The sequence below is a fragment of the Sinohyriopsis cumingii genome, chromosome 9 (assembly GCF_028554795.1).
Source record: "Sinohyriopsis cumingii isolate HCF-2022 chromosome 9, ASM2855479v2, whole genome shotgun sequence".
Lineage (NCBI taxonomy): Eukaryota > Metazoa > Mollusca > Bivalvia > Unionida > Unionidae > Sinohyriopsis > Sinohyriopsis cumingii.
In genome coordinates this window covers 68093831-68112979 of record NC_142969.1, presented here as the reverse complement: position 1 = coordinate 68112979, position 19149 = coordinate 68093831, and the positions used below count along the sequence as shown (strand labels likewise).

General features: G+C 37.2%; 1 protein-coding gene across 1 annotated transcript in view; it reads left to right on the top strand.

The window, feature by feature from the left end:
- The first annotated feature begins 11579 nt into the window (after positions 1-11579).
- Positions 11580-19149, top strand: part of LOC149791963 (transient receptor potential cation channel subfamily V member 3-like) — a 28308-nt gene continuing 20738 nt past the window's right edge. Inside the window, exon 1 of the mRNA XM_089969301.1 lies at positions 11580-11712. Within this exon, the coding sequence (XP_089825427.1) occupies positions 11705-11712 (8 nt within the window). The 5' untranslated portion in view covers positions 11580-11704. The remainder of the gene's footprint in view (positions 11713-19149) is intronic.

The following is a 19149-nucleotide window of genomic DNA, read 5'->3' as shown; positions in this document are numbered from 1 at the left end:
GTGTTTTGAAGAAAAAAATGCCTTTGTGGTTTATTTGGCTATAGGAATCTTGATTCCTGCTCTTTGACTTGTCTCTATCCCTCCCATAACACTATTTGAACGTTCCGGCTAGAAAACCGTGTAGTAATGTTTTCCTTCACGTCCGCGCTTTGACTTTAAGAACCGGGGAAGTTTCCAGTCTGCCCATCCATTGTTAACTCATCCTCCTACGAAGATGTGCTCCAAACCAGCTAAGCTAAACGAAGTCTACGTGAATTTGCATAGGGTCAGACACAGTCTGATACCGAAGCCAGAAGAGATAGAAAATGTGAGAATGCTAAAAGTCACTGAAGACCTGAAAGAAGAGCTCTTCAAGGAGGAATTCAAGAAGGAGAAAGAAGAATGGATGGAGAAGTACAGACTTCATAAACAGCAGAGAGAGCAGCAACAGCAGCAGCATGAACCTGACAGAGGCTTTGTCAACAGTTGTATCGACACCAAAAAGTTCTTCTTCTCTTTTCCGAAGAAGCAGACCTTATCCTGTGAGAAAGCCTGTCGTCAGAGGAGGCCGCCATCTTATAACCTAAGCGATCGCCATAGCTTCAAGTTCCAAAAAAAAAAATTTCAGGGCTACCCCATACTCTCGAAAAGAAGTAATATTCCATTGCCTATGATATGTTAGTCAGTTAGAAGAAAAAATACAGAAGTGAGTCTATCAGCACATGATTTCTTTATCTTGGTTAGAAAGTGCGACTCTAAGTCCTTCGTTTCCGTCGCTTATCAAAATTTAAAAAATAGTAATGTTCTGTAAAAAAGTGAGTGAGTGTTTCTTTCAGGTTTGTGCGTTTTTTTTGTGTTTTTTTTTGTTGGTGATAATATGGATAATGTAAGTTCGGGTACAACGAATTAAAAGAATTAGGCCCAGAACTCGGTGTGGAGGGAAGAAATATACGCAACAGTAGCGGGAGCAAGAAATGCAGACCTAGCCAGTTAGCACTCCACCCACCTCGAGAACACAAATAACATCTAGTCAACAGCCCCTATACCTAACAAACAACCTGCCCCGGAAAGAGTGGTGGCAAAACAAAGGGCCAATTATGTTAGACAAACGGTATGGCAAACTCAAATGTAATTATCGGAGGCACTACGTTCTTTTCTGGGGCCCCGAGTGGCCGAGTGGTCTAAAGCGCTCTCCGTTACGGATCACTGTCATCTCACCTTTGTCTGCGTGGGTTCGAGTCTCGGATTCGTCTAATGTGGGTATGTGAGAAAGCTTGCCAGTAGCTTCTCGTGGGTCGGTGGTTCTTTTCGGGTTTTTCCCGGGTTCTTCCTCCACCATTAATACTGGCCGCCATGTATAGCCTATCGCGTGCTGAAAAATGGCGTTAAACCCTACAACAACAACAACAACAACAACGTTCTTTTCTCACTCCGATACTACAGGCAATCTCAGCTGAAAGAACAATCACAACAACAATAACAGCGACAGACACCATAGCAGCGGATTTGAAACTATCTACCTCAACTAAAGAATCAGTATCAGAACCAGAAGAGGAAATTGAGGCGGTTGAGGAGGAGGAGGGGGACGCTGACCCTCGTTGAGAAGTACACCGAAATGGGACTAGATCAAGCATTGTATGACGTCAACAAAGCAGGGCGGTTTATTAGAGCTATACAATACGTTGCCTACAAATCTCTAGACACCTTTAAACCAAGACCTTCTCAATGGGGATTAGGGTCAGAGTTCTTCCCCAGTTCTGCAGACAAACCTACACTGGATAAACCCTCAGTCAACTGGTCTAAGCCGCTGCTTACATTACCGCCCATCATGGCTACGCATTTCCTGATATCAAGAATCATGAGACTAGGAGTGCAGGAAAGAACGTGAAAGCAAAAGAGAGACGTGTTACCTTGTAACAGAAAAAACAGACTTTTTTTTAGGGCTCCAAGAGATTGCTTTTAATTAAATAGGGAACCATAATTGGCTTGGTATCCCTACTTGACTAAACTATTCTCGAAACAAACTTGACCCATTGGAACACTGCAACAAACTTAACTTTTTAAACCTAAGAGTAACCAAACTGGTATATGTCGCTTAGACATAATAATTTACATAAGATCACTATGGCTATTTTTATGTACTAATATTAGATAGATATGTTAGGAAGTAGGAAATTTAACAGACTCGTTAGATTTGAACTAATTGCACAAATGGTTAACACATTATTGGTACTTTTTACTGGCCATTAGCAAAAACGGGACTTGATTTGAAATAAGTACGGGCTAGCGTTTTGTTGAGTACTTAACACCCATGGCTGTCTATTTGAGCACCTTTTTCCTCCTTTACCACGCTCGGACAGAAAAATGAGTGTGTGGTGAGACTATTCCCACTCATGTTTAAAGCCTTTCAGTCAGGTTGTTAAGGACTAGTTAGTCCTACACCTGAGTGGCTAAATTTAAAAGTAGTCTGTGAGTACATAAAAGCCTGGGAGATGAGGCTCTCTTTCCTTCCCTAGGAGTAATTAAAAATCACACGGTGCGTTATTAGACCAGTGATATATGCTCCATTAGAGCGAAAATCACTTTAATTCAAGTAAGCAAGCAAGCAGGTTCGGGTACCGTCTCTAGCACTCTTGATGCCACCAACTGTCTGGGTTATTTTCTTTCTTGCAAGCCCCTATGTTCCACTTCTGTTTGTGATAATAACTTGTGATACTTCACATTTTCTAAAGTGGAAATCTTTACAAGCCGTACAAAATACAAAACTTATATGACTTTGGCTTTTGACACTTGCACAGACTCTTCACTTTATAAGTATCACGAGAAAATTGTATATCCCATTTTTACCATTTTCAAAAACACGCACACACTTGCAGCTTGACCAGAAATATGTACATCTTGTTCTGTGGATAAGTCACAGACAAGTCCAAGTCCATAGGTGGTTATGAACGTTAGGAATATCCCCTCATTTTTCAGAAATATCAAAGCTTGTATGTGCATTTTCCCTTTTCCACTCTATATTAGTGCTTAGATTTGTTCCAAAAATAAAAAAGAAACGAAACAATTTTGAAGAAAAAAACAACTGAATTTTGAATTCAGGTTTCTCTCTGTTTATAATTTTTTTTCAAGTTGATGGTGCATGACAGAGTACATTCGCCTACCTTTCCAAAGTGAGAGACATTTCTTCACATGTCACTGCCTTTGTTAAATTCGGTTTCATTGGTTAGTTATCGTTAATCTTTAATTTTTTTCATGCATTTCTTTTTGATAGAAGATTTAAGGCTTTCTAATGTTGTAACGGCATTTATGTTGTTTAGTCTGTTGATGAAATTATTTATAGCAAAGTGCTTAAGATTTTTTTCAGATTTTTTATTATTTCAAGCTCTACAAAAGGAGACCAAGTTTGTTTTCAAAGAGGATTGAAACTCTAAATTACACGGGCGTGAAGGAAAACATCGTTATGTTCATTCTAATCATGCTTGCCGTATCTCTTTGTGTTTTAGAGGTCATATTTCTTCTTAAGTAAATACGCGCATCAATAGACAGACAGATTGGGTCATCATCCTTGAGTTTCACTGTGCTTTCAGTTCTTTACTTCATACAAACCCCAAATTGATTAGCTTGAAAAAAAAAAAAATAACATGCCCCTCAATACTGTAACACGTCTGTTCTGACTCTACCCATGTGAGTGCGAGTGTTTATGTTAAAATGTTTAAGTGAGATATAAAAAAAATGGTCAGCTTGAAAACGCGAACCAATACTGTGACGCTCAGTATTTTGATGTGGTAAGAAGAAATGGTACAACACACACAAAGAGGGCTTGTAAGTTCACATTTCAGTCTGTCTGCACTGTAATGGTAACAACGCAAGAACATAGGGATTATTATGCCACACAGTCCTAGAACAAAACAATGCATCACCCGTTGTAAGCCATTTCATTGGCTATACGTATTTTCTTACCGCGTTCACTTCGAATTGACTTGAGTAGCTATTCACACAGTGACGAGAAAATGGCCATGCTTTACTGGGTCTATCCTATAGGCGATTTATATAAAAATATATTTTAAAAAATTAAACTAATGCACGAACAATGGTTCCATGGGCGATCCCATGGAAATTGTGTCCGTCTTATTGCAAAATACATCAACATTTAATTTAACCGTGCAGATCGCTAGAACAAACTTCCTGCTGGTCAAATATTTTCTAAAAGTCATACGAAAGCATAATTCACAGGCGAAAGTGGCAACAAAACTTACTCTTTTGGTCGTTGATTTGATGAGAGTCATACGAAAGTGTGTGCTAATGAAGTTTGCTATATCTGCAAAGGTAAATGGGTATTTGTCTCCAGAATACCTGCTTCGTCTAAGAAAGAGAGACAAAAGTCAAGATACCTAATATCGTTGTCAGGAGAAAGGACACTGGAATTCAGAGTGCCCTACGAGAAAAGAGAAGAAACAGAAACAAGACGAGACAGAGAAGAGGGATTCAGAAGAAGAAGAAATTGAAGATGATGAAGAACGTGAGCCAGTAAAGACATGGTAATGGAAAAATTGACAATGTGAGCCGATGCGTTGGCCCTGATGTGAAATTTCATACTACCTTCTAAAAGGGAATAGACCAGAAAGAAAACGTAAGTGTCTCTTGGTCTTGACATTGTATAATCAGGATGGCGTGTTTTGTTTTTACTCACACTTTATGAAATTGTGCTCTTTCACCTCTCTCTATCCCTCTGGATCACGTTTTAGTTCGAATTGAAATGGAAGGATGTTTTCCTTCACGCACGCTCTTTAGGCATGCAAGTCGGTAAACAATAGTCAGTCTATTCATCCATCATTTTGTGTCTTGATGTTTCCTAAATCACACACTGATGCCATAAAATAACGGGTTAAATGGGTTTTGTAGTGTTGGGAGTGGGGGGTGGGGTGCAGGTGTTTGGCAGAGTTGGTCATTGCAGGTGAAGGCTTAGGTGCTTTCAAAAAAATTTTTCTTCTTCACTCTGTGTTGATAGTATATTTGGGGTTTGTATGCGTTCGCGTACGTTTGTGTGGATAGTTTATTGGGGGTTTGTATTATCTCCCTTCTGTGTTGATAGTATATTTGGGGTTTGTTTTTTCCTCTTCCCTCTGTGTGTGTGTGTGTGTGTATGTGTGTGTGTGTGTGTGTGCGTATGTCTGCGCGCGTACGTTGTGTGTATGTGTATGTGTGTGTGTGTGTGTGTGTGTCTATTGGTCTCTGTTTGTCCCTATAAAACTCCCTTTATCCCTATCAAATACATTCTACCTACCTACCTACAGTAGCGCGTATTCAGGTCAGCCAATTGCAACACTGTTGACATTTATCCCCTAGTGTTCAGTGCAGTGACGTCACTGACGCTGGAAATTTCGAGACTCTAAATATGGACTTGGGGATTTCCACAGGTTGTAGCTATACATATGTACTAGAGTTCATAAACAGGAACGTCACTCAAGCTGAGGCTATAAAAAGATAATGGGATTTTCCAAAGGAATAACCCACAAATTGGAGCTATAAATAGATAGTGGAATTTCATAGGAATTTTAGCTGATTATAGCTATAAATAGATACATGGGTGTTTATCGACGATCGTCACACAAGTTGATTTTGTAAGTAGTTACTAATTTTATCCATTTTGTTCTAAACCGTTGTAACTTAATTTTCGGGGATATGTTTATTTTCCTTTAAATTCTGGGACAATTTCGTCATTTTAGCGTTACTTTTAGTCACATCCATTTTGTCGTTGAGCATTTCCTTGATTATAGCTATTTATAGCATCATTACAATTATGCAAATTTTTGAACACCCCATCAAGATTTCAGGTCTTGGTAATGCTTTATATATAAATCTCACGCTTGTACTAGTGTATGTATGTCTCTGTCTCTGTTGTGTTTGACCCTCTACCATCATTGTCCCTAGAAAATTCCACCATGTTCAATTCCCCTTGACGCTATACAGACCCACCATGTCCAATTTCCATATGTTCAATTCCCCTTGTCCCTAGATAGACCCACACTTTATTCCCCCATGTTCAATTCCCCTTGAGGCTAGAGTAGCCCAAGACTCTTTCCCATGTTAAATTCCCCTTGAGGATATAGTGGCCCACGATTTTTCTCCATGTTAAATTTCCATTGAGGCTATAGTGGCCCAGGGGGTGTCTGTAATGCTAATTTCCGTTGAGGCTATAGTGGCCCCCTTTACTACTTATGTATAATGAAGAAATGCGGTGATCAGGTATGACGATATGGGAACCACGTGATGGTGCGCGTGTAAACTGTTTAATAATAGCACATCTCCATAGCCAGATGTATATAGCGCCCAATGATGATGGTGGTGGTTTATAATAATGATTCTCGAAAACATCGGAGGATTTCCCAATCCATCATATCAAACATGCTTCAAATTTAATAATAATAAAAATATATTATATAGGAATGAAAGTGTACGAGTCTGATAGCCACAACCTACAAGTCATCAACGATATAGAATGCCGATAATCTAACTCAGCCAAAGTCCATCAACGTCAAGCCGTTCACTTACACTGGTTGTAAAGCACTCAAAAGAAAAGGCACGTCAGAGTTACCTTAGCGTACGCAGGGTTAACAGCTTTAAGGATAAAGGATATTCAAACTAGTACTAATGTCGCAGAGTAACGTTTTATTTTTATTTTCGAATTTTAATGTAAATTATTAAAAGAAGATAAGTCGATAACGCTTTTCAATTTGTTAATAATGTAAACTTAATTACATTTCCCGGGCTGGTTTTTCAAGCAGTGTTCCAAAAGACATTGCCCATCCAAGGAGATGAATTACATGTAATAGTATATTAACATTCTCGTTGTTTTGCAGGCAACTTTATTATATCAATCTGCTCTCTTTCAGCATTGCCCTAAAATTCCTGCGCTGAAACAAAGGAGTCGCTGTGTGGATATGATACTAGATCCAGTCTTTTATATAAAAGATGAAGCTACAGTTCTGCTGTAGAATGATCACAAATATTAGCAATTCACACTCAGCTGAGTGTTCTTTGATATAAACTACTTACCAATTTGGCGCCATAAATATTGTTATTGCGAGGAATTAAACCAGTGTTAATCTGACAAAATTGGGCTATAACGCTGTTCAACGCAACAAAAGCCTCAACAGTATCTGGCTTAAATTCAAATTAGGTTGAAATGTTGGAAAGGTTTCATTAAAAGTATTATGTGACAATAACAAGCTTGAAATTGACATAACTATGCATGCCGTTAAAACGATGCATTCGCTTTTCGGTACATGACAATATTCGATCTACTTGCACTTTATCTTTAATCCACTGTCATACCTCTATCATCTTTTACACGTTTCGTTTTAGTTTTATTCGATCTCGTAGTGTAATGAGAAACCGCACCCTTTTGAGCGCAAGTCGACCACGCAAAGTACAGAGCCAAACAGTCTGAAAACGCTCTAGTACCTCCAGCAATGATTGGTGATGCCTTGCTGCCTAGTGGTCACCTTTACCGATCACCGACATCTCACCTCTGTCCTCATGTGATTGATTCTCAGCTCGTGTTATGAGGGTATCAAAGAAAGCTTGCTTTTTTCTTTCCGGTGGGGTAGGGTTGCTTTTATTTCATAGTGTTCCTAGGTTCCTTTTCCACCAAATTATATTGGCTGACATGTATTTGTTCATGTGTGAACTTGATAGGGAACTTTAATTTACTGAACTAACTCCATAAAGATATCAGAATGATTTTTGCACGGTTTTTCTTTGCCTAGCATATATAGAGCATTAATTCTTTTTTAATCCATTGAAGTTTAGCCGATGGAATTTTCTGATTGTGAACTACCACAATAAATTATGTGACAGTGTGTCGTCCGGAATGTTATTTTCTCTTTCCTAAGCTAGTCTAAAATCGACTATTAGAAAGAGGCTTGGTGGTGTTCTTACTTATACTTCACAAAGTGGTAAAGTTTAGTAGGACGAATATGTGAGACGAATTTTCATAATAAAATGACAGGTTTTAAAAATAATACTTAATGTCGTGCCTGCTCGTTTAAGTTTATTCTTGTTCCTGAAAGTTTGTAATGACAACAATCAAGAATTCGTTCGGCTATAGAAAACATGAAACTATTGCTTACCTTGTTATTACTGATGATACGACATCTATTCATTGTGACGTCATACATTTATTATAGCTTAATAACAACCAAGTGATAGCGGGATGCTCTAAATGGCCATTATTTGTATTATTGAATTTCCTTAAGAATTCGTTGGGAAAGGCTAAGGATGTTCCGATGCTGATCATCTGTGACGTGCACATGCAATCAATTAACAAACAAGGTGTATGTATTCAAAGTGGTAGCTACGGTACTTTTATTGATGTATTTGTCCAGTCACTGGAGGAAAATTCATCCACACGCTAGGAAGGGTAGGGTAACGGGCATATGCTAAATCTCCAAGTTTCCAACGGGATGTTAACGTGACGTATACCAAGAAACACGATAAAATAAATATCTAATTATAAAGTACCGGAAAATATGTCATTTTCACACCATGATCTTGTTTGTTTCACACAAATGTTTAGATCCTTGTAAAGGAGTTTGCTTTGGATTAAAACTGTGTTTTTTTGAGATGCAAAGATGATGCGTCTCTGAACTGAAAAGATGAAGAGAGCGGAATTGTCGTTTCCTTGAAACTAATAACTGAATTTCCAATATATTTTACGAATGAAATATTCAGACTTTATCTGACCCATCACTTGACATTACAAAATAGTAAAATTCTTCTAAATAGCATTAGAATGTGTATGCAAAGCAGTGTAAAACTACAATTTCATACATTCGTGTATTTTCCAGAACGAACATTTGTCTGTTACGTAAACTTGTAGCCCGACCACTTTTGTATAAAATAGAAAATAAGATATCTTTAAACCAATATGTAACTGTATGTATATTTTGGCTATTCTTCTTACCAACTATAATACAGTTAATACCTTGCTGCTTGCAGATTATTTGCAGGGTCCCATACCTGTCTGGCATCTACCTCTAGCCTACATCCGAAACAATGTATCAACAGGGTTAACGCGTAATGTGGCAAAACAGTTGGTATGTGGCAATCTACGAAACATTTCCTTTAGTTCATTCAGAAATAAATTTAATCAACCAAAACGTAAAGGGCCTAATACGTGAGTGTGTACGATTCATTTATAAATTAGTTCCTAATAAATTATTGGGTAGACTTTTGTCCAATATGAAGTAAACGTGAGTGCAATATCCTAAAATACTGCACGATTCTGACAATATAAAGTTACAATACTGCACGATTCTGCCAGTGAAAAAGTTAACGAAGCAACACATGAGCATATATTAAGTACTTATATGTATTTATGAAGCAGACTAGTATTTTAACGCAAGTTCAATGAATTTCAATATGTGCTTGTATAAGACAGAATAACCACCTTACCCGGGTTGAATTCAAACCCCACGTGCGAATCGTGTCATAATGAGGTTAATCGCAAACATATTGTGTCGAAAATATCACATCACTATTTCTGGAGCGGTCTGGAAACAAATTAGGAATTACGAGCGAATTCGTTGACTGAACTAAGGCTTTGGTACCTCCTAATTCAAAACTGAATATTTAAACGTCGTTTGAACCTACCTCCTTGAGTATTTCAAAGCACATTGTATGTCAGATAGCTTGTTTTTAAATAATGTCCTCTCTTTCAAACTTTAGTTTGATTGGAAGAAAAGTGAAATTGATGATGAAATGCAGCAATAGAGCTTTAAGTACCCGTTATTTCTGCGGTGTAAATGCTCACGTGCTTCACCTACGTTTCATCTGTCCCAATAAGTGGAAATAATGGTTCTTTCTATTTTTCAAATTAAGTTCAAGCGATCCAGCTGGTCACCAATATTCATCAGAGTGTTATATTTATTTTAATGCGTAGATTTTTGTCTCATATCCGCTTAAACACAGCGGGAATGCCTCTCTTTATCAGCTCTCGATTCAAAATGTGCGCCACGTGCTAATGTTGTTGTTATGATGTTAATCAATATTTCTGGAGCAGTCTGGGACAGAGTGAGGAATTACGAACGACTTCGTTGACTGAATTAAGGCTTTTGCACCTCTTAATTCTAAACTGAATATTTAAACGTCGTTTAAACCTACATACTTGAGCATTTCAAAGCACGGTGTACGTCTGATAGATTGTTTATAAATAATTTCCTTTCTTTCAAACTTTAGCTTGATTAGAAGAATGGTGAAATTGATGATAAACGGCAGCATTGGAACTTTAAGTACCCGTTATTTCACCGGTGTAAATGCTCACGTGCTTGAACGAAGTTTCACCTGTCCCAATAAATGGAAATAATGGTTATTCCCATTTTTCAAATTAAGACGTAAGTGCAATGCTACACGGCATTCGTGTATGGAATTGATCATGTATTGTCGTGTACTAGTCATAAAAGAAGATTTACATACAATGGGAAGAAAAGTAACTAAACAGTTTCATTATTAAAAATTTAAATCATTTCCTCGCATGCTATTTCGTGGCCATTTTAACTGCATCAACGTTTGAACAATCGCTGTAAGCAAATAAAACGACCAAGAAGAACATGTTCGGGCAACATTGAAACTGTTGAAACGAACGGTTGTGTAAAACTAAAGCTGTCGCTAATCAAATCGAGTGCGATACTACAATGCTTGGCAACTATCTTTCGATCAAGAGACGTGCTTTTTTAGAACATCTTTTCACTGGGTATAAACTACACAAAGGCAATAACTCGAGTAAATACAGGTGCGTGCAAGAGTATTAGTAACACACAGCACTACTGGAATGCATGAAAGAATGAGTAATCGCCGTTCTTATTTGAGTATAATAGCATTATTTTATAGATTTACATCATGTCCTTGACGTTCACTTTTTACGACTCTGTTGACCTTGAATGCGGAGTGCATTATGCAAGAAGAATTTACTGAAATGTTACAGTCGCATGTGTGCATTATTTATTCACTTATATAAAACCACCAATAATCAACTTGGAAGGTGGTCAGATCTTACATTGTTTAATGCTAAGAGAAGGAAAATAAGCACAAGGTTTAAAATGTTGAATCGATTTCTTACATCGGACAAACAACCTACTCCTGCAATATTAGTTCTCAAATGGCATTGAGACGATCGCTTGACTCTGTGTCTTAATATGCATTCATCCTAAGCAAAGAAACGTAACTCTATGTTCGAATTTAAATTACCCAAGACGATTCTTTATTTTATATACGTACACGTAAATTGCAATATCTCATTAAAAGTTCAGAATGTTTGCAATATTAACCGTGCCACAATATAGTTTACAAAGTTAGCCAGGTTCTGATCTCTCAAAGGACTTTTTGTAGTTCGCTATTATGTAATTCTACCAAACATTCGTCCAGAAATAAACAAATATGGTAATAGAACAACACGATATCCAAGCGTAGCTTTAGGACCGTTTGAAAACTTAGGAAAATGTATTTCAAACACTACTTTCATTATCAAATTGATGGAAGTCAGCGGGTCGATAATTCCAAGAACTGAACGATAAAGGCCCGGGTAAACTAACCCAACTAAAAAACATCATTGTTAACATTACCTACCGATTGCCTTCTACGGTCAACGAAAGTCGTTGGAGTGACGATATTTTCCCTCATTCCAAACAGGAGCAACAAACAAGAAAGAAAGTTCTTTTGAAATAGGATGGAAAGGTAAGTGTCATTTCTGATGATTTATTTTTAATGCTCGTATCTCTTCTTATTTGCTCTTAAGCTATATTTCTTTTTTATCCGCGTCTCGTATAATTTGTTAATAGGAAAACAATTTATGTTAGTCCAAGCAAGATTTTGTTTCTAAAAAGACAGCACGTCATAATCAGGTACACAAAGTTCTAGATTCTTCCTCCTATATGATATTAATATAATTCCATGCATTGATTAGAGAGTTTGTACAAATATGACCCATCTGACGTAGCCATAGTCGAAAAGCATGCAGTGACGTCAGGAACTGAGTAACATTTTTTACTTGATTATTTATTTATTCATGTATTTCATTGTTTCTTTCTTTCTTTATTATTATTTGCCAGTGACTCATGATAAATGTATTGCCTACCTAAATTTTTTCTTGACTAAAGTTTGTGCGTATCTTACGTCTGTCATTTTTTAGAAAGCTGTTTATAGCAATTCAAATTACTAATTGAAATTGCAAAATGACCATTGATCTTTTGGGTTAATAATTTGGGAATATTGTGAACTCAACCAAAGACATTCTTGAATTTATCTGTATGAGTCTTCAATACTATTATTAAGACTATTGGTACATCAGCACATTCAAGATTATTGATTTACAATTATAATTTCACATTTCTCACCGAATTACCTACATATGAATGAGAAAAACGTGTTTATGACACCGTTTACAAGCACGGTAATCACTTAATAAAACACAATACAGTAATAAAATGCGAGATAAAAGTGAAGTAATCTTAATCGTTTTATCACAAGCAAAAGCCTTCTTAATCATCTATCACGTGTTTTACCGTAAATGATGTTAAACGACAGCGTTTATCTCAATGATGAACGGTTACGAACAATGTATTCCAATTTTGCACGATACGGCCAGTGTATTCTTGTATATCCTGCTAATTGGATTCACACACTAATATAACATAAACGATATATGTTCAAAAATACAAATGCAAGAGGAAAGAAGGTTATACCGGACTCAAATCCTTAAATTTACATAATAGAATGACCGAACGTGGCTAGATGCGATGAAATTTCATAGTATGAATACTTGTAACTTAAGATATCAATGATAAAGCGTTTACCAATTTGAATTTAGCCTGTTTGCTTTGTGTACTACTGCATCAAAGAGTGCATTTCGTGACCTTTGAAAGATCACAGGCTGTTTTAGTTACTGACTCTTCACCAAAATGTGTACAGTCTTTTATTTTCGATTTGCAATCTACATTCAATCATCAGCAGTATAACTTATCGATTATATTAGCGTAATGCAAGTTAATATCGCTAATTAAAGAACGGTCCATGCTATATTTAATCCAGAGTTTTGCAATGCACAGGTTTGCAGTTTGTTGAAGAGTGTAATAATTATCGATATGGGTACCACTTTATACCGAATGGATAAAGAAACGTTAAGTTCAGTCGATGAAAATTTGTGTGATTCATACATAAACTTATCTGAACGAAGCTGTTTCTTAAAATCTGCTTCTTCAGTTAGTTTTTTCTTGGGGGTGGGGGATTTTGTATTAGGCATTTATGAGTCTTGTTGTTGTTGTTGTTGTAGGGTTTAACGCCATTTTTCAGCACGCAATAGGCTATACATGGCGGCCAGTATTAATGGTGGAGGAAGAAACCGGGAAATCCCCGGAAAGAACCACCGACCCTCGAGAAGCTACTGGCAAGCTTTCTCACATATCCACATTGGCCGAATCCGAGACTCGAACCCACGCAGACAGAGGTGAGATGGCAGTGATCCGTAACGGTGAGCGCTTTAGACCACTCGGCCACTCGGGGCCCCCATATTTATGAGTCACTTGCTGATTACTTACATAAATGTTAAGATTTTAGGTCTGTTTATTCTAATATAGAGATATAAAAAGAGAGGAAGAGAGAGTGAAAAATATATCAACTAGAGCTAAATATAGAAACATAGCATACAAAAGGACAGATATAATTTCCTAATGTGGAAAGAAAGCAGTCCTAATTATGACCACATTAGCGGGATTCCTTTAATCGCTACACTTTGTCTATATTACCTTACCTTTCAACGTTAATTTATATTGTATCATTATAAATTATATGCCAAATGGATTGTATATTTCGTTTAAAAATATATATTTTATAGGGGCCCAAGATAGTTTTAAAAGGAACAGAAAGGTTGACTACATCTCGATATTCAAAACGCGTTTATCATTTTATAGAATTCATGAATAAATAGATATACACAACTCTCACAATGTGTAGAAAAATTCATGCGTTGTCATGATCGTTGGTGGCATGGACAATATATATAGAGTTCTGTCTTGAAAACACTCGAAATAACCTTGATCCATCTGTTTTGTTTATTTTTAGTAACCAGTTTTATGTAAATCTCTGACTGCGCATCTTTTCTTGTATATTTTTGTTTGGTCATGTCTGTAAGGTTTGAATGCTTTTTAACGTCTCTTTCTGTCTTATCCATGTTGTGTCGTATATGGAGGAATACAGAAGTATGAAGGCAACGTATCGAGTGTGTCGGCAACCAAAGGGTTCCTTTCCTGTCTAAATCAACATATGGGATTTTAAGGGTTAAGGACTATTTTCCTTCTCAAACAAAGTATTGGCGCTAGGTTCAAGTGCTTTTATCAAAGGAATGATTAGTCACAATACAAGATAGTAAGTGGTTTGATTGATATCGCTCAGTGTAAATAAATTTAGCGATCTGCAACTGTTTTGAACAAATCAAACAGTAGAATAGTTTATTCTGTATTGTTATTGTCATAGTTATACTACTGTCATTGTTGTTGTTGCCGACTATTATGAGCATAAATGTGACACATGCAGACACGAAAACACGCATGATAACACACACATACAGACACGAACACACGCATGATAACACACACATACAGACACGAACACACGCATGATAACACACACATACACAAGCAAACTGTTGTTTCTTTGAGCAACATTTACTAAGTGAATTCAATTACAGTGTGATTCAAGACACGATAGCAGTTGACAAGACATGGCATAATTTCATGGTAATTTCGTGTGGTCATATCAGGTAGGTGTGTAATAGGCACGAGATTAGTAACTACATTTGACAAAACTGTCAGATTGTATATTGCTGAATGACGTAAGTTTTGATGTGATGGTTTATTATTGCAAAGTAAAATGGTTCTGCATTTAACCAAGAAAATGTACACGTATGCATATATATTGCATTACGCTTGGTAAGTCAGCAAGTTTACTGACAGAAAGTTTGAAAATTAACTGGACTATCTACCAAACCTAACCTTTCTTAATAAATCTATGATATAAATGCAATACCCCAACATAATGTTTTGAAGGCAACATAGAACAATTAAAGTCGTATTTGATACGGGGTCATATTACTTTCAGCATATAAAGCTCAAAGCCACGAAGCACCCTAGCATCTTACAGATTCTGAACGTTTATATTTCAGTTTCGACCCTAAATACCTCACTAATGAGAATGAATGCTCATATTTAATATCATCTCGCTTACATATATATATATATATATATATATATATATATATATATATATATATATATATATATATATATATATAGTTAGTCAGTTTGTTGATTTATTTGTTTGTTATTATTAATGTGTTTTCCAATCTATGTAATCAGATCAATTATCATTTTCGGTCGAGTTATGGGTTGTATCTAATAAAGTATTGGCCCTCTGGGCGTGACTCTACCTCGCTCACCTAGTTCGAGGTAAAATAAACTTAGGTCTGGGTCCGGCAGAAAGATCTCTAAGTGGGGAAAAAAATGTACTGACCTTTATTTGTTTTTAGCTCAGTGTTGTCTTTCTAGATGGGGTTGTGTACTTTTTATGTAAATACGATTATTTGTAGATGAGTAACGGAGAATAGTGTGTACAAAAGTTCTTATTGTGGGTTCATGTTATTTTGTTCTCAAAATGTACTTTTGTTACGTGAGGGCCCTATACCATGAACTTAGGAGATACTAAAGCAAATTTCATGGATTTAACGAAATCTACATTTGAATGGAGATTCCATGTCAGACTAACCTACGATGTTCTGACTTTTTTCATAAACACGGTAAGCATTGAAAACGTGCTGCTTCCATTAGAACTACTACGACGTGTGACCGTCAGATTTGTTTCGATCAGAAATGGCTAAAAAATAAAACTCAAGGTTATAACAGAGTAAAATCAAGGGAAGTAGCATGAGGCAGGGCTTTCGACTCTTTGTCTACTCGTCCTCTCCTCTCTCTGACATGAAAAGATAATCCTCAGGTGATCGTCGTATGTTGATCAGTTTCAGTTTTTTATGTATGGGCGTAAGCAAAACACACACACACACACATATACACAACTGTTGTGATGTGAGTGAACTAATTATCATGGCAGAAATTTCTAAGGATTTAAGTGCCCAAAAAGAGCAAATCTCTTAATTTTGTACTAATCCACTTATCTGCTATGATTCTAAAAACGAAATAACGCAAGGGATGTTAGTAGTAAATGGGGGCACCCTAGCGTCAAGGGGAATTAGCATTACAAGACCCCTTGGGCAACTCTAGCGTCAAGGGAAAACATGGAGAAAAATCGTGGGTCAGATTAGCGTCAAGGGAAATTAACATGGAGAAAAATCGTGGGTCACTCTAGCGACAAGGGGAATTTAACATGGAACTATAGTGTGGGTCTGTCTAGCGACAAGGGGAAATTAACATGGGAATATAGTTTGGGTCTGTCTAGGGACAAGGGGAATTGAACATATGGAAATTGAACATGGTGGGTCTGTATAGCGTCAAGGGGAATTGAACATCGTGGGATTGTCTAGGGACAATGATGGTAGAGGGTCAAACACAACAGAGACAGAAACATACATACACTAGTACAAGCGTGAGATTTATATATAAAGCATTACCAAGACCTGAAATCTTGCTGGGGTGTTCAAAAATTTGCATAATTGTAATGATGCTATAAATAGCTATAATCAAGGAAATGCTCAACGACAAAATGGATGTGACTAAAAGTAACGCTAAAATGACGAAATTGTCCCAGAATTTAAAGGAAAATAAACATATCCCCGAAAATTAAGTTACAATGGTTTAGACTAAAATGGATAAAATTAGTAACTACTTACAATATCAACTTCTGTGACGATCGTGAATAAATACCTATGTATCTATAATCAGCTGAAATTCCTATGAAATCCCACTATCTATTTATAGCTCCAACTTGTGGGTTTTTCCTTTGGAAAATCCCACTATCTTTTTATAGCCTCAGCTTGAGTGACGGTCCTGTTTATGAATTCTAGTATATATGTATAGCTACAAAATGTGGAAATCCCCAAGTCGATATTTATAGTCTCAAAATTTCCAGCGTCAGTGACGTCACTGTACTGAACACTAGGGGATAAATGTCAACAGTGTTGCAAGTGGCTGACCTGAATACACGCTACTGCAGGTAGGTAGGTAGAGTGTATCTGATAGGGATAAAGTGAGTTTTTATAGGGACAAACAGAGACCAATACACACACACACACACACACAACGTACGCGCGCAGACATACACACACACACACACACACAGGGAAGAGGAAAAAACAAACCCCAAATATACTATCATACAGAAGGGAGATAACACAAACCCCAAATAAACTATCAACACAAACGTACGCGAACGCATACTAACCCCAAATATACTATTCACACAACGTCGCTAACGCATACAACCCCCAAATATGCTATCCACACTCGGGAGGAAGAAGAAAAAACAACCAAATATACGATCTACACAACGTACGCGAACACACACACACACACACACACACACTCACTCACACACAGAGGGAAGAGTCAAAAACAAACCCCAAATATACTATCACCACAGAAGGGAGATAATACAAACCCCAAATAAACTATCAACACAAACGTACGCGAACGCATACAAACCCCAAATATACTATTCACACAACGTCGCTAACGCATACAAACCCCAAATATGCTGTCCACACTCGGGAGGAAAAAGAAAAAATAACCAAATATACGATCTACACAACGTACGCGAACGCACACACACACACACACACACACACACTCACACACAGAGGGAAGAGGAAAAAACAAACCCCAAATATACTATCAACACAGAAGGGAGATAATACAAACCCCAAATAAACTATCCACACAAACGTACGCGAACGCATACAAACCCCAAATATGCTATCCACACTCGGGAGGAAGAAGAAAAAAAACAACCAAATATACGATCTACACAACGTACGCGAACAAACACACACACACACATACACACACACAGAGGGAAGAGGCAAAAACAAACCCCAAATATACTATCAACACAGAAGGGAGATAATACAAACCCCAAATAAACTATCCACACAAATGTACGCGAACGCATACAAACCCCAAATATACTATCAACAAAGAGTGAAGAAGAAAAAGTTTTTTGAAAACACCTAAGCCCTCACCTGCAATGACCAACTCTGCCAAACACCTACACCCCACCCCCACTCCCAACACTACAAAACCCATTTAACCCGTTATTTTATGGCATCAGTGTGTGATTTAGGAAACATCAAGACACAAAATGATGGATGAATAGACTGACTATTGTTTACCGACTTGCATGCCTAAAGAGCGTGCGTGAAGGAAAACATCCTTCCATTTCAATTCTAACTAAAACATGATCCAGAGGGATAGAGAGAGGTGAAAGAGCACAATTTCATAAAGTGTGAGTAAAAACAAAACACGCCATCCTTATTATACAATGTCAAGACCAAGAGACACTTAATTTTTCTTTCTGGTCTATTCTCTTTTAGAAGGTAGTATGAAATTTCACATCAGGGCCAACGCATCGGCTCACATTGTAAATTTTTCCATTTCCATGTCTTTACTGGCACAAGTTCTTCATCATCTTCAATTTCTTCTTCTTCTGAATCCCTCTTCTCTGTTTCGTCTTGTTTTTGTTTCTTCTCTTTTCTCGTAGGGCACTCTGAATTCCTGTGTCCTTTCTCCTGACAACGATATTAGGTATCTTGACTTTTGTCTCTCTTTCTTAGACGAAGCAGGTATTCTGGAGAAAAATGCCCATTTACCTTTGCAGATATAGCCAACTTCATTAGCACTTACACACTTTCGTATGACTCTCATCAAATCAACGATCAAAAGAGTAAGTTTTGTTGCCACTTTCGCATGTGAATTATGCTTTCGTATGACTTTTAGCAAATATTTGACCAGCAGGTCGATCTATGCTGACTCTTCCATCTTCTTGATCGTTTGAGAGCGGAATGAATACTCTGACGCTAAGACACTCTCCTTATATAGAGGGACCTACTGCGTATGAAACCTAGTCAAATGTAATTTTGCAATAAGATGAAACGATTTCATTGAGGAAGTAAAA